This window comes from Bombina bombina, chromosome 4, assembly GCF_027579735.1.
Source record: "Bombina bombina isolate aBomBom1 chromosome 4, aBomBom1.pri, whole genome shotgun sequence".
NCBI lineage: Eukaryota > Metazoa > Chordata > Amphibia > Anura > Bombinatoridae > Bombina > Bombina bombina.
In genome coordinates this window covers 800,408,992-800,423,903 of record NC_069502.1, presented here as the reverse complement: position 1 = coordinate 800,423,903, position 14,912 = coordinate 800,408,992, and the positions used below count along the sequence as shown (strand labels likewise).

The following is a 14,912-nucleotide window of genomic DNA, read 5'->3' as shown; positions in this document are numbered from 1 at the left end:
AGAATATTATAATACAGCTTCTGAAATAAATATTTGAACAAAAACAATGTCCAGTAGTTGGCGCTGCAGGATAGGAAATAGAAGAACAGTACAAAATGTTCTTGAAATGTTGTTTTAGGCTTTCAGTGATTTGATTGACAGATCTGTTCATTTCTAAAACCTTTATAGTAAAGTACTGATCTATAGTTATACTTCATTTATAAACTCCAGATATTACAAAAGGATTTCTACAAATGTAGAGAAATGAATCCTTGGATTAAAAGTGGAGCTGTGGGCTAAGACTTAATTACTGGGGTATCTTCTTGAGTGGGTGCTAAGAGCTTGATGACTCTGTTGTTTAATAGGGATTCCTGTAGACTATTAGAGTGTAAGAGCTACAGAAACTGCAGATGAGAAGTCAGTAGAAATGGTCATTTGGTATCAGACCCGGATAGTTTTTTGCAGGGAGATATCTTTGTTGGGTTTCAAGATCCCTGACCCCCAAAAGGGCAATGCGGTATTTAACCTCCTCTTTTTTATACTTAGTACCCGAAGCTTTTATTATTGAGCTGGTTTGTTAGCAAAGAAAAAAACAAACACAAAATCAATTTGTCCTACGCACCGGACTTCTACAAATGTTTCACTCTGATGCTCTATAAAACTTATCTGATGTCTTTAGGGTGGCGATTTTACAGTAATAACAATTTTCAGGAACTATCCAGAGACTTCAAACCACTTGTAATTATTAGTTCATTAATCTCAGGTCAGTTCTTTCATCAGTTTTTATTTACACACTTAGCTGATTTGTTTATTTACTAAAGGATTTATGTTTGTTAACCCTTTTAATGTATTGCATATATGGTATTTGTACCGTTACTGTCTCAATATCTTAATTGAACCTCTACAGCCACATTATATATATATATTTATATAATGGTTTTCACAATTTTCACAATTAATGCACAGACATGTTGCATATCTGGATACACTATAGATTTATTGAAAGACTTCCAGTTTTGTAAATAAAGGAACTAAAAGTCACAACAATATTGTTATATAAATCTACTTATTTTTTTTTAACTATTTGAGACACAAATCTCTGTGTGTATATTACATCTGTATAATCATTATATTCTAGCACCCGGCAACTCTTGTGCTATTAGTCCCAGTAAAGTCACCTACAGTCACTGATGTATTTGTCTTAAAGTCACTGTGTGTTACTAATATGACAAATAAACATGTGCTTAGTGTACATCGTACTTTTAGGTCTGGTTTTCCAAATTATATAGAAAGTGAATTCACCTAAACAGCGAGATGCACTGAGCAGCCTTCACATTCCTGACACATTAACTCATCTTATGGCTGTTTATTTGACTAACTTGTGTGCTTTACAGACAGGGAACCTGCAGAGTGGGACATATAATACCTGTGTGTGTGAGGGCGACACCACCAGATCAATAAGTAACAAAATAATATAAATTTACTGCAGCTCAAGAAACACAAACACAGAAGTATTTGTCAGAGCTGAGAGGTAAAGGCAGCTGAGTTACAGTAACCAATAAGAATGTAGCTCTATCAGGTGCTAGCCAATCATAGACACCCCGGTCTCTATATAAACAGCTGAGCTTCCTTTACCAGATATTCACTAACAGCGTTTAACAGAGAATTGTGATGGCAGAGACCGCACCAGCCGCACCTCCTGCTGAAAGCGCCGCTCCTGCCAAGAAGCAGCCGAAGAAGAAGGCGGCTGTATCTGGGGGAGCCAAGAAAAGCCGCCCAGTAAAGTCCGGTCCCAGCGTGTCCGAGCTGATTTTCAATGCTGTATCCGCTTCTAAAGAGCGCAGCGGGGTCTCCCTGGCAGCTCTCAAGAAGGCTCTGGCTGCGGGAGGTTACGATGTGGAGAAGAACAACAGCCGTCTCAAGGTGGCGCTCAAAGCCTTGGTGAGTAAGGAGCGGCTCGTCCAGCTGAAAGGCAGCGGTGCCTCCGGCTCGTTCAAGCTGAACAAGAAGCAGCTGCAGAGCCAAGAGAAAGTGGCCAAGAAAAAAGCGCCAGCAGCAAAGGCCAAACCCAAGAAAGCAGCAAAGCCAAAGGGGACAGCGGCCAAGTCCCCCAAGAAGGCTCCATCTGTGCCAAAGAAAAGCCCCAAAAAGGTCAACAAACCTGCGGGCAAAGCCAAGGTCGCTCCTGCAAAAAGCCCAAAGAAGCCTAAAGCCGTCAAGCTCAAGAAGGTAGCAAAAAGCCCCGCTAAGAAAGCTGCCAAGAGTCCGGCTAAAAGGGCCGCCAAAGCCAAGAAGGCGGCTGCTAAAAAGTGATCCATCTCACTGCTTATTCCTCACACCCAAAGGCTCTTTTAAGAGCCAGCAACTCGTTCAAACAGAGCTGTGATCTTTCCATTCACTGTAATGTAATCAAAGTGAATCTACAAATTATTTTAAACAATCAGCAATAAAAATTAACATCAGTTTAATAATTAATAGCATCCAAACACTTTTTCTATTACACAACAGAAAACATTCTATTCAGTGACAAATACATTGTATGTCTCTCACACACACAGGTATTATATGTCCTACTCTGCTGCTCCCCGGTCTGTAAAGCACAGAACTTTGTAATTGGTTAGTGATAATTATGTAACAATATTGTATGTGATCTCTGACATCCTTAGGGTAAATACGTTCTGTAGTTAAAAGTGCATATGCTGTAAACATAAATCTATCTCCATGTATTTTATATAAAACAAATGCTCATATACGTAATGTTATGGTTTCATCTCTAGTAGTTTTAGTGTCTAATTGTTTTTCTTGGATAAGATCTGATATAGTTTACGTTTATGAATATAAATTTACTTATAGACTGCAAACAATACAGTTTAGGTATCTATACAATAAGAACAGATAAAGGGGCTAGAGGAGCCCACAGCAAGAAGACAATGTGAGTTTCTGTGCATTGTGTTATGGGATGGCGCCTTCTATAACATAATTCTGGGTCACATACAGTAATGAGTTTCCTATCTGCTGTCATTGATTCCAAATAAACCGTTTATGTTATTCTATGAGTGTTTATATTGTTGTTCTTTTAAATGGTCACATTACGGCTTTTCCTTCCAAAGTTAAAAACTATAATAAGTAGCATATTTGTTTGGTGAAAAGACTAAAGTATAATGAAATGTATCGGGGGTTTTAAATGGAAAAAAAAAGCCATATACAGTTGACTTATGATTATTAGAAAACAATGTATTTTTAAATAATTTAGCAACATGAAATAAAACAATTTGCACATAAAGTGAGAGAATCGCTTATACATCTGACCCATATCTTCTCTGCACTTTGATTAGAAAAATAGCGATGTAAAACCAAAAGTGTACAGGGAAAATATTTGAACATAACAATATCCAGTAGGTGGCGCTGCAGGATAAGAAAAGGAATTACAGTTCAAACAAAAATATTTCTAGTTTCCTGGAATAATTTCTAATAACTAACTTTCAATGTTAGAATTTACAGAGGTTTTTATTCAACAAATGTAATTGTATGTAACCATGTAAGTTATAAACTACTGATCCATAGTAACTTTTTTTTCTGTTTAAATATAAATAATATCAGAAGAAAGAGTACTGGATGCTCCGATAAAAAAGTAACAATTTTATTAAATCTTCATAAAAACAGCAATAGCATGGAGAGACAGGTAGACACGATTGCAGGCGCAGCACCAGGGCTTACGCGTTTCGGCTGTGAAGCCTTAATCATAGCATACAGGTGCTGGGCCTGACAGGTGCATTTAACACCTTAGGTTGATTCTTATTGGTTAAAGGAAAGTTTAAAAGAAAAGCAACCCGCTTGGAAGTGTCATAATGAATATATAGTACTAGAAACTAGCAAATAGCAATTCGTACAACTGGGAAATATACTGTGGATAAGTAAAGAAAAGAAAAGAAAAACCATATTATACAAAAGTACAAATTGGGTCTAGATAATAAATGCAGATGAGATATAGTAAAAAAACAGGACACCGGTTATATGAAGGATAAGGGGAAATGACAAATGCAATAACGATGCTAAAAAATATGCAATTAATTACGAAAAATTATATTATACAGAATCAGTGTCAATATCTTATAAGTATGAAAATGAAAAAAGAAAGAAAATAATTGTCGTAGAAATAGGGTACTCATGTAGTGAACATTGTGCAAAGTATAAAGTATAAACTATATTCACAAAATGAATGGTGAGATTCAAAAAGCTCACAGTTTGTGTAAACTAAACACATAATCTACATCTTAACCTAGTTAAATGGATATCTGAAGTAGGTGGATTTTAAAAACATGAGCAGAAAGACTACCTTTGGGGAGGGGGAAACAACTTGAACCCAGGAGAGATAACAGAGGACTGGTATTATTCCCAGTAATTTATTAGATCATACCTGGAGTTAAGTCCTTTGGGTATTCTGGTGTCAAGTTTAAACATCCAGAATGCCTCTCTCTTGGCAAGTAATTTACTAAGATTTCCACCTCTACTAGGCAGAACAACTTTTTCGATGATGCACCGTCTCAATGAGCTAAGGTTATTGCCATGTTTGCCATAGAAATGGAGTACCAAAGGTGTAGTGGCCTTTCCTATGTTGAAAGATGACAAATGTTCTCTAAGTCTTGAGTTCATGTCCCTAGAGGTAAGTCCTACATATTGCAGGTGACATTGAGTGCAGGAAATGAGATAAATGACATTGCTGGCTGTGCAGTTGAGACAAGTCTTGATGTCAAAAGTTTGACCAGTGGTATAAGACGTGAAATTGTTTGTGACCTGGACAAAGTCACAGGGTTTGCAACGTCTACTGCCACACTTGTACATCCCGCAGTGTCTCAACCACAAGCTTTGGTTAGTCTCAATCTTTTTGAGTTCTGTAGGTGCTAGAATACCCCCTAGGGTACTACTTTTTCTATAGGAACATTTAAGCCCTTTCTCAACTGTAGTCACTAGTTTGTCATCGGCAGCAAGTAGAGCGAAGTGTTTTTTCACTATGCTGCATATTTTGTTGTACTCTGTACTGAATTGTGTGACAAAGTACACTCCTTGAGGAGATTTTGACCTGTCATACCTTGGTTTGTCTTGTAAGAGCGTCTTCCTATCAATGTGTTCAAGGGACCTTTTGGCCCTTATAACATCATGTGAAGGGTACCCTCTTTCGCGTAGTCTTTCTGACAGAGAGTCAGCTTCCTTGTCATAGGTTGATCTGTCAGAACAGTTTCTCTTTAGTCTAGTGAATTGACCTTTTGCAACTGCGAATCTCATTTGTATGGGATGACTGCTGTTGCCATGCAACAGGGTATTCCCAGAAATAGGTTTACGATAAACACTCATGGAAACACCACTATCCTGTGCCCCTGTTAGGGTGAGATCCAAATAGTTAATATGCGTGTTATGTAACTCATAGGTAAACTTTAAATTCAAATTATTAGAATTCAATAATTCTAAAAAGAGTGGCACATCTGACTGACTGCCTGACCATACCAGGAGGAGGTCATCAATGTACCTCCTGTAAAATTTGATGTCCTGTTTGAAAGGATTACCATCTCCAAAGATGTGGCACAGCTCCCACCAACCTAAATATAGGTTGGCGTAAGAGGGAGCAAACTTGGCTCCCATGGCTGTGCCACATCTCTGGAGATAGAACTCCCCCTCAAACCTAAAGAAGTTGTGTGTCAGAAGGAACTCAATTACCGTAATCACGTAATTCTGATGATTTGAATTTAAAGTTTACCTATGAGTTACATAACACGCATATTAACTATTTGGATCTCACCCTAACAGGGGCACAGGATAGTGGTGTTTCCATGAGTGTTTATCGTAAACCTATTTCTGGGAATACCCTGTTGCATGGCAACAGCAGTCATCCCATACAAATGAGATTCGCAGTTGCAAAAGGTCAATTCACTAGACTAAAGAGAAACTGTTCTGACAGATCAACCTATGACAAGGAAGCTGACTCTCTGTCAGAAAGACTACGCGAAAGAGGGTACCCTTCACATGATGTTATAAGGGCCAAAAGGTCCCTTGAATACATTGATAGGAAGACGCTCTTACAAGACAAACCAAGGTATGACAGGTCAAAATCTCCTCAAGGAGTGTACTTTGTCACACAATTCAGTACAGAGTACAACAAAATATGCAGCATAGTGAAAAAACACTTCGCTCTACTTGCTGCCGATGACAAACTAGTGACTACAGTTGAGAAAGGGCTTAAATGTTCCTATAGAAAAAGTAGTACCCTAGGGGGTATTCTAGCACCTACAGAACTCAAAAAGATTGAGACTAACCAAAGCTCGTGGTTGAGACACTGCCGGATGTACAAGTGTGGCAGTAGACGTTGCAAACCCTGTGACTTTGTCCAGGTCACAAACAATTTCACGTCTTATACCACTGGTCAAACTTTTGACATCAAGACTTGTCTCAACTGCACAGCCAGCAATGTCATTTATCTCATTTCCTGCACTCAATGTCACCTGCAATATGTAAGACTTACCTCTAGGGACATGAACTCAAGACTTAGAGAACATTTGTCATCTTTCAACATAGGAAAGGCCACTACACCTTTGGTACTCCATTTCTATGGCAAACATGGCAATAACCTTAGCTCATTGAGATGGTGCATCATCGAAAAAGTTGTTCTGCCTAGTAGAGGTGGAAATCTTAGTAAATTACTTGCCAAGAGAGAGGCATTCTGGATGTTTAAACTTGACACCAGAGTACCCAAAGGACTTAACTCCAGGTATGATCTAATAAATTACTGGGAATAATACCAGTTCTCTGTTATCTCTCCTGGGTTCAAGTTGTTTCCCCCTCCCCAAAGGTAGTCTTTCTGCTCGTGGTTTTAAAATCCACCTACTTCAGATATCCATTTAACTAGGTTAAGATGTAGATTATGTGTTTAGTTTACACAAACTGTGAGCTTTTTGAATCTCACCATTCATTTTGTGAATATAGTTTATACTTTATACTTTGCACAATGTTCACTACATGAGTACCCTATTTCTACGACAATTATTTTCTTTCTTTTTTCATTTTCATACTTATAAGATATTGACACTGATTCTGTATAATATAATTTTTCGTAATTAATTGCATATTTTTTAGCATCGTTATTGCATTTGTCATTTCCCCTTATCCTTCATATAACCGGTGTCCTGTTTTTTTACTATATCTCATCTGCATTTATTATCTAGACCCAATTTGTACTTTTGTATAATATGGTTTTTCTTTTCTTTTCTTTACTTATCCACAGTATATTTCCCAGTTGTACGAATTGCTATTTGCTAGTTTCTAGTACTATATATTCATTATGACACTTCCAAGCGGGTTGCTTTTCTTTTAAACTTTCCTTTAACCAATAAGAATCAACCTAAGGTGTTAAATGCACCTGTCAGGCCCAGCACCTGTATGCTATGATTAAGGCTTCACAGCCGAAACGCGTAAGCCCTGGTGCTGCGCCTGCAATCGTGTCTACCTGTCTCTCCATGCTATTGCTGTTTTTATGAAGATTTAATAAAATTGTTACTTTTTTATCGGAGCATCCAGTACTCTTTCTTCTGATGTTCTTATCTCCAGGCCCACTGGTTTGCTGCCGCATTTGAGCTCCTCCAGTCCCTCTTTGTTACTGCCCTACCCCCCAAGTTGCTGCTGTTGCAGACTGGATTTGCTGCATATCGGATTTCTTGAATCCCTCCAACATATTCACACGGAGGTGGATACGGAGGTGGACGCCGACCGAGACGCTGCTCCTCGGAAATATACACAGACTTGGAACCAGCTACCGATCGCACAGCGACTTCATCACACACCACTCAGCACGAGCCAGCCGACAGATGTTCATTCTCTGAGAGCTGAGGAACCACCAGTTTGAGGTGAGTCTGGCGTACAGATATGAAAAGCCAGTGTTCCCATTGTCTCTGACGAATCTGTAAATTTGAATAAGTGCTGAACCCTGCTTGTACTCAAGTGTGTATATCAAGTGACTATACTGATTTTCACTGTTTGGGGTATTTGGGCAAGTCTCAAAGCGCAACGACTATTGCTGTAAATAACATACACGCTAGTGTGGATCACCTGACTGCTTTCCTTCTACTGCTCATATTGTAAATATATATAATGCATGGATAGAAATATATATAACTGCATATAGAACTGTCAGTATTTATAAGGATACATTTTAATATGGTTAGGGATTATGATATAGAGATAAATAAAAAGAAGGTTTGTTAATAAAACTAGTTAGTAGAGAGAACCTACAAAGTAAAATAAAATAAATAATGAAGACAATCACGAGCCTGGACTTTCCCCCCAAAACTTACAAAGGCTCCAGTTGCCAACCACAAAATAACAGGGTTTAATCAATGAATATGAACTTAACAAGCTCCAGACCCAAATCGTTTTCTCTTCCTTTCCATATAGTGACAGCTGTTTCCTTTTAGATTTATTAAAAACGAAGATGCACTAAATAATTTTGAAACAAACATTGATACATTGTTATTTTGTGGTATTATTTAACTTGTCTTTATTAAAAACACATTTATGCTTTGTTCTGTAATCTATGTGCTCATCTTTAAAATGGGAATTTGACTTTTATGACTTCTGTAAATATTGTAATGTTCTTATAAATAAGGCTGCACATTAATTTTCTTTCTGTTTGTTCCTTACTTCATCAGTAACAATTTCCCTCACATTCTGCCATTCAGCAGATATTACTTAGACACTGTGTATTGTAATGTAAATTATAGCTGGTTAGCTCTGGGAAGGGAAGTGCTGGGAAAGGCTTTACATTATTTACTTGATATTTAATTTTATTTTCTTTATCAGACTTTATGCTGCCAGAAAAGGGACAGAGAATTTCTTTGCTTGAAAATAATAATAATAAAAACCTTATTTATTAGAAGCTGAGCTGTGTCGCGTTTCTTTGTCTTAATTTCAAGCTCACTTTATTTCCCTAACATCATCATCATTATTATTCATGAATTACTCGATATTTAATTCTATTGTGAAGAAGAATTCTAAAGAGAAGGTTAAAACTATTTGAAAGAATCTCTGGAGCCCGCGCTTTTTCCATCACACAATGGCGTCTGTTATTACAGAGGCTGCCTGGAGTCTTATACGATATTTATACATAAGAATTTATACATTTGTGTCGCCATTTGCTTTAATTTTTGTTTCCCCCAGACATTTCGATTGATTTTTACTGTGATTTAATTATCAACACATTTATTTTTCAATAATTATTATAAATGTGAACATTAGATAGAACAATGGGAGCCCATTAAAAACCCACTAACGGTTGTTGTAGCCAATCAAAGGAGGATACACTAAGTCAGCCAATCATTTTGAAGTGTTACAAACTCCGGCCACTAGTTCCCATTCAGGTTCTCATAAACACTATATAAAGAGCGTTGCCTCCTTGCTGAGGTTAATCATCTACTTTTGGAAGAAACCTGAACATGTCCGGACGCGGTAAAGGCGGGAAGGGATTAGGTAAAGGAGGCGCCAAGAGGCACCGTAAAGTGCTCCGCGATAACATCCAGGGCATCACTAAGCCGGCTATACGGCGCTTGGCACGGAGGGGAGGTGTTAAGCAAATCTCCGGCCTCATCTACGAGGAGACCCGCGGAGTACTCAAGGTCTTCCTGGAAAATGTCATCCGAGACGCCGTCACCTACACCGAGCATGCCAAGAGGAAGACCGTGACCGCTATGGATGTGGTGTATGCTCTGAAACGCCAGGGCCGCACTCTCTACGGCTTCGGGGGTTAAACGCAATCTCTTCCCAATCACACAACAACCCAAAGGCTCTTTTAAGAGCCGCCCACGTATTCACTATCAGAGCTAAAGCTTTTATTTGTTCAGTATTAGCGCTGAATAAGCTAAAGGGAATTAGTGGCATTGTTACTTTTGAAGACAATTGTAGGAACCAATATGTTTTTGGTTTTAATTAGTCACAAGGTCTAGTATGTTTATTATATATATATATATATATATATACTATTCCAGCAAGTAGCGCATTGGTTGCAACATATACATATTGAATAAACGTATAAATTGGAATCACTGTATTCATTAGTTTTGCAATATGAAATGATACAATCTCATACTTTATCTGTCACTTTGTTACGTGATTTAGTAATGATGCAGCGTCTGAAATAAATATTTGAACAAAAATCAATGTCCAGTAGGTGGCGCTGCAGGATAAGAAATATAACATTACACAATGTTCTTGATATTTGTTTTAGGGTTTCAGTGATTTCATTGACCGTACTTTTCATTGACAGATCTGTTCATTTCTAAAACCTCTATAGTAAAGTTCTGATCCACTACTTCATTTAGAAACTCCAGATATTAAAAAGTTCTACAAATCTATAGAAATTTGACTGAAAGTAGAGCTGTGGGATGCGATGTAATTGCTGGGGTATCTTCTTGAGTGGATGCTGAGAGCTTGATTGCTCTATTGTTTAATAGGAATTCCTGTAGACTATAAGGGTGTAAGAGCTACAGAAATTGCAGTTGAGAAGACAGTAAAAATTGTAATTTGCTCTCAGACCCCCCGGACATTCTTTTTGCAGGGTGATTTCTTTGTTGGGTTTCCAAATCCCTGACACCATGGGGTATTTCACCTACTCTCTTATATGTTGTGTAAAACTTGGAACAACATAATACAAATTATTGTCCAATTTATCCATCTCAAATATATATAAATTTCATTCATATGGAATCACACACTGGACATAGGTTGCATTAAACAGTAGAAAAACAAAGGACTCTGTTGCTGAAAAAACACCTGATATGTAGAACTGAAGTACAACATGAGAAGAGAGAGGCTTATGGTGAGTGAGGTCATCAGTCAGGACTTATTTATCTCCAGGTTAGTGCTGTATACACAGTAGCTGTCATGATGTCACTGTATTTAGCACACAGGATATTGTAAGGGGCACAATCTGACTTTATGTCTAGGGGATCACTGCAGGGAGTAAATGCAAGAAAATGTAGGCTATCAATGAAAATAAAATAAAGCTTCAGTCAGCTCCCAGTCTAACTATATCGTGCTTCAAACTACATAACCGAGCTCCAAACAAAAAATACACTTTATTCCCATTACTTGAAATAGGAGCAAACGTTTAAACCCATCAACCTATTCATGTTACACCACTCGCTTATTAACTATTAATATACCATTAGATTTGAAATCTGGATATGTAGCGTTTGATCTTCTATGGTTTTATTACATTTATTCACATCTCAAAAAAGGAAAGTGCTACAGTGAAAATGTGAAGTAATATGAAATAAAATATTCCATTAAATACCAAATGTTCTTGTATACTAGCGTGTAAAACAAGATCCCTTACCTATTAGAATTTAGAACAGAAAACTAAATTAATAATGAGGGGTGACCACACAGATGCTAAATGTTAGAAGCTGCTAAATACATTTCTGTTTTATTTCTCACTATACTAATATCAGAAGGAAATGTTACAATTTCTGTACTTTATATCATTATTACATTAGATAATTATGCATGGGATATGTAATAGGATTTTAAATAAACAACAATTGGTGTAATTCAGGGATCGATGCTGCTAATTTGGAGTCCAATTGACTATTTTATTACAATGATTAATTGATAAACTGATGCCAATTATTTTTATTGCTGCATGTTTAGAGTATTTATAGCATCTCATTACTTCTCTATAAAACGACGAAAATAATGTTCGCTTTGCTAAATGGTTTTCAGTGGCAAATATCTGCTCAGTTATTTATTGTTTATAAGCTACACTTACACTAGGTTTATGTAAGAACATGAGTTGTAGAATATTAACACAAATATCACTAAATGGTTATTCGGGATCTGATTACAGTTTACCGGTGCTATTTCTTTCGTATGCTAAGAGAAAGATCTCATTGCGGGAATTAAACCAGATTAATGTCTGTAAGAAGAAAATAAAATAGTGAGTACAGCTCGTTATGGATAATTTGGTGGCTCTTAAAAGAGCCTTTTGGTCAGTAGTTATTCAGGGCGTGCAGTGGGTCTAAGCTCTCTCCCCGCGGATCCTGCGGGCCAGCTGGATGTCCTTGGGCATGATGGTGACTCTCTTGGCGTGGATAGCACACAGGTTGGTGTCCTCGAAGAGCCCCACTAGATAAGCCTCGCTGGCCTCCTGCAGCGCCATGACCGCAGCGCTCTGGAAGCGCAGATCGGTCTTGAAGTCCTGGGCGATCTCTCGGACCAGGCGCTGGAAGGGCAGTTTGCGGATGATCAGCTCGGTGGATTTCTGATAGCGGCGGATCTCCCTGAGAGCCACCGTCCCGGGCCGGTAGCGGTGAGGCTTCTTGACTCCGCCGGTAGCCGGGGCGCTCTTCCTGGCAGCCTTGGTGGCCAGCTGCTTGCGGGGAGCCTTCCCTCCGGTGGATTTGCGGGCGGTCTGCTTGGTGCGGGCCATAGCGAGCTCTGTACTCGTCTGATGCTAGAATGGTCTGTATGTGCCAGAGAGCGGCTATTTATACACTGTACTGAGTGCTGTGATTGGCTGCAGTCCCTCCTCACTGATTGGCTAATGTGATCTTGAGAACATTTTAAAAAGCCCGCCTGTTTTATGTATTTTATTTCTATTATTTGTCTTAATAACTTTATGATAATAAAACTGAGCCTGATACACAAACAGCAGATGTTAAACGATTAAATATAAAGCCCCCCAGCAGCTGATGTGGTACCGCTATGTCTGTGTGTTATGTGATCGTGTAATATGATCTAATAACAATCTGTACACACACAGGTTACACGGAGCTGCACATAAACACATCACATATTACTCTAAAGCTTTAGCGACCGCTACACATTTTATAATGAGGGGAAATAAACTTAATAAAATGTTGCCGTTTCTCTGTAGATAAAAGATATAAAGAAAAGTGACAAATAAAATGCTACAGCTCCTCTATTGATGTCACATAAGTAAATCTCAGCTATAATTATCAGCTACACAAACGATGTAACAAATATTTCAGTCTATAGCAAATGTAACCTTTATATTTACTAGACACCTTGTTCCTCATTAGATTATAACTAATAAATGTAACCTTTATATTTACTAGACACCTTGTTCCTTATTAGATTATAACTAATAAATGTAACCTTTATATTTACTAGACACCTTGTTCCTCATCAGATTATAACTAATAAATGTAACCTTTATATTTACTAGACACCTTGTTCCTCATCAGATTATAACTAATAAATGTAACCTTTATATTTACTAGACACCTTGTTCCTCATTAGATTATAACTAATAAATGTAACCTTTATATTTACTAGACACCTTGTTCCTTATTAGATTATAACTAATAAATGTAACCTTTATATTTACTAGACACCTTGTTCCTTATTAGATTATAACTAATAAATGTAACCTTTATATTTACTAGACACCTTGTTCCTTATTAGATTATAACTAATAAATGTAACCTTTATATTTACTAGACACCTTGTTACTTATTAGATTATAACTAATAAATGTAACCTTTATATTTACTAGACACCTTGTTCCTTATTAGATTATAACTAATAAATGTAACCTTTATATTTACTAGACACCTTGTTCCTCATTAGATTATAACTAATAAATGTAACCTTTATATTTACTAGACACCTTGTTCCTTATTAGATTATAACTAATAAATGTAACCTTTATATTTACTAGACACCTTGTTCCTTATTAGATTATAACTAATAAATGTAACCTTTATATTTACTAGACACCTTGTTCCTTATTAGATTATAACTAATAAATGTAACCTTTATATTTACTAGACACCTTGTTCCTCATTAGATTATAACTAATAAATGTAACCTTTATATTTACTAGACAACTTGTTCCTTATTAGATTATAACTAATAAATGTAACCTTTATATTTACTAGACACCTTGTTCCTTATTAGATTATAACTAATAAATGTAACCTTTATATTTACTAGAAACCTTGTTCCTTATTAGATTATAACTAATAAATGTAACCTTTATATTTACTAGACACCTTGTTCCTCATCAGATTATAACTAATAAATTTAACCTTTATATTTACTAGACAACTTGTTCCTTATTAGATTATAACTAATAAATGTAACCTTTATATTTACTAGACACCTTGTTCCTTATTAGATTATAACTAATAAATGTAACCTTTATATTTACTAGACACCTTTTTCCTCATCAGATTATAACTAATAAATGTAACCTTTATATTTACTAGACACCTTGTTCCTCATCAGATTATAACTAATAAATGTAACCTTTATATTTACTAGACACCTTGTTCCTCATTAGATTATAACTAATAAATATAAGAGGGTTATATACAGCTGTGATCACCTGACTGATTGCTAAATATTCTGCCTTACTCAGTTGCTATAGAAATAGATTTACTTGATAAAGTGTCTCATGGTGTTAACCCATAAAGCTGGTTGTAATTACAGTTTACTCAGTTACAAATATAAGGAGATAAAGAAAATGACAAAGTGTTTGGTTCTATGAACATCATAATCATTAGAGCTGAATGTTTCTGGATTGTGTAAAAAAAACTATTTATAATTTCCCAGAGAAAAAATGTTTAAGTGGTGAAATGACGTTTAGTTTTATTGACAAACTATCATTGTAAAGCAAGAAAACTCTGAGTCTATAAAGCGAATACTCAGTGAGCACTGTGATTGGCTGCTGCTCTCTGCATCCTTCTTACCGATTGGCTATTATGACCGTTTATATTTATTTTAAAAGCCCGCCTGTTTCACACCGTGTTATTCACAGTCTCTGCCTATAACATTTTTATAACATTAAATAACTGATTTAATAATTTATACAAATGTACTCAGTGCTGCACGGACCGGTGAGATCTGTTTCACTGTTTGTTTTCAGAGGG

At 36.8% G+C, this 14,912-nt stretch overlaps 3 protein-coding genes across 3 annotated transcripts in view; 2 read left to right on the top strand and 1 right to left on the bottom strand.

The window, feature by feature from the left end:
• Positions 1-1,650: 1,650 nt before the first annotated feature.
• Positions 1,651-2,453, top strand: LOC128655604 (histone H1C-like). The gene has a single exon (XM_053709195.1). It carries the CDS (start codon positions 1,651-1,653, stop codon positions 2,290-2,292), a length of 642 nt encoding a protein of 213 aa, XP_053565170.1. The 3' UTR covers positions 2,293-2,453.
• A 7,002-nt stretch (positions 2,454-9,455) lies between these two features.
• LOC128655603 (histone H4-like) lies at positions 9,456-9,767 on the top strand. The gene has a single exon (XM_053709194.1). The coding sequence runs from the start codon at positions 9,456-9,458 to the stop codon at positions 9,765-9,767; it is 312 nt and encodes a 103-aa protein (XP_053565169.1).
• A 2,267-nt stretch (positions 9,768-12,034) lies between these two features.
• The window catches only part of LOC128657029 (histone H3-like), a 49,153-nt gene continuing 46,275 nt past the window's right edge, over positions 12,035-14,912 (bottom strand). The window contains exon 3 of the mRNA XM_053711256.1: positions 12,035-12,469. Within this exon, the coding sequence (XP_053567231.1) occupies positions 12,035-12,469 (435 nt within the window). The remainder of the gene's footprint in view (positions 12,470-14,912) is intronic.

Excerpts from the sequence above, each read along its gene's own strand:
- LOC128655604 (XM_053709195.1), top strand. The coding sequence starts at position 1,651 with ATGGCAGAGACCGCACCAGCCGCACCTCCTGCTGAAAGCGCCGCTCCT.
- LOC128655603 (XM_053709194.1), top strand. The coding sequence starts at position 9,456 with ATGTCCGGACGCGGTAAAGGCGGGAAGGGATTAGGTAAAGGAGGCGCC.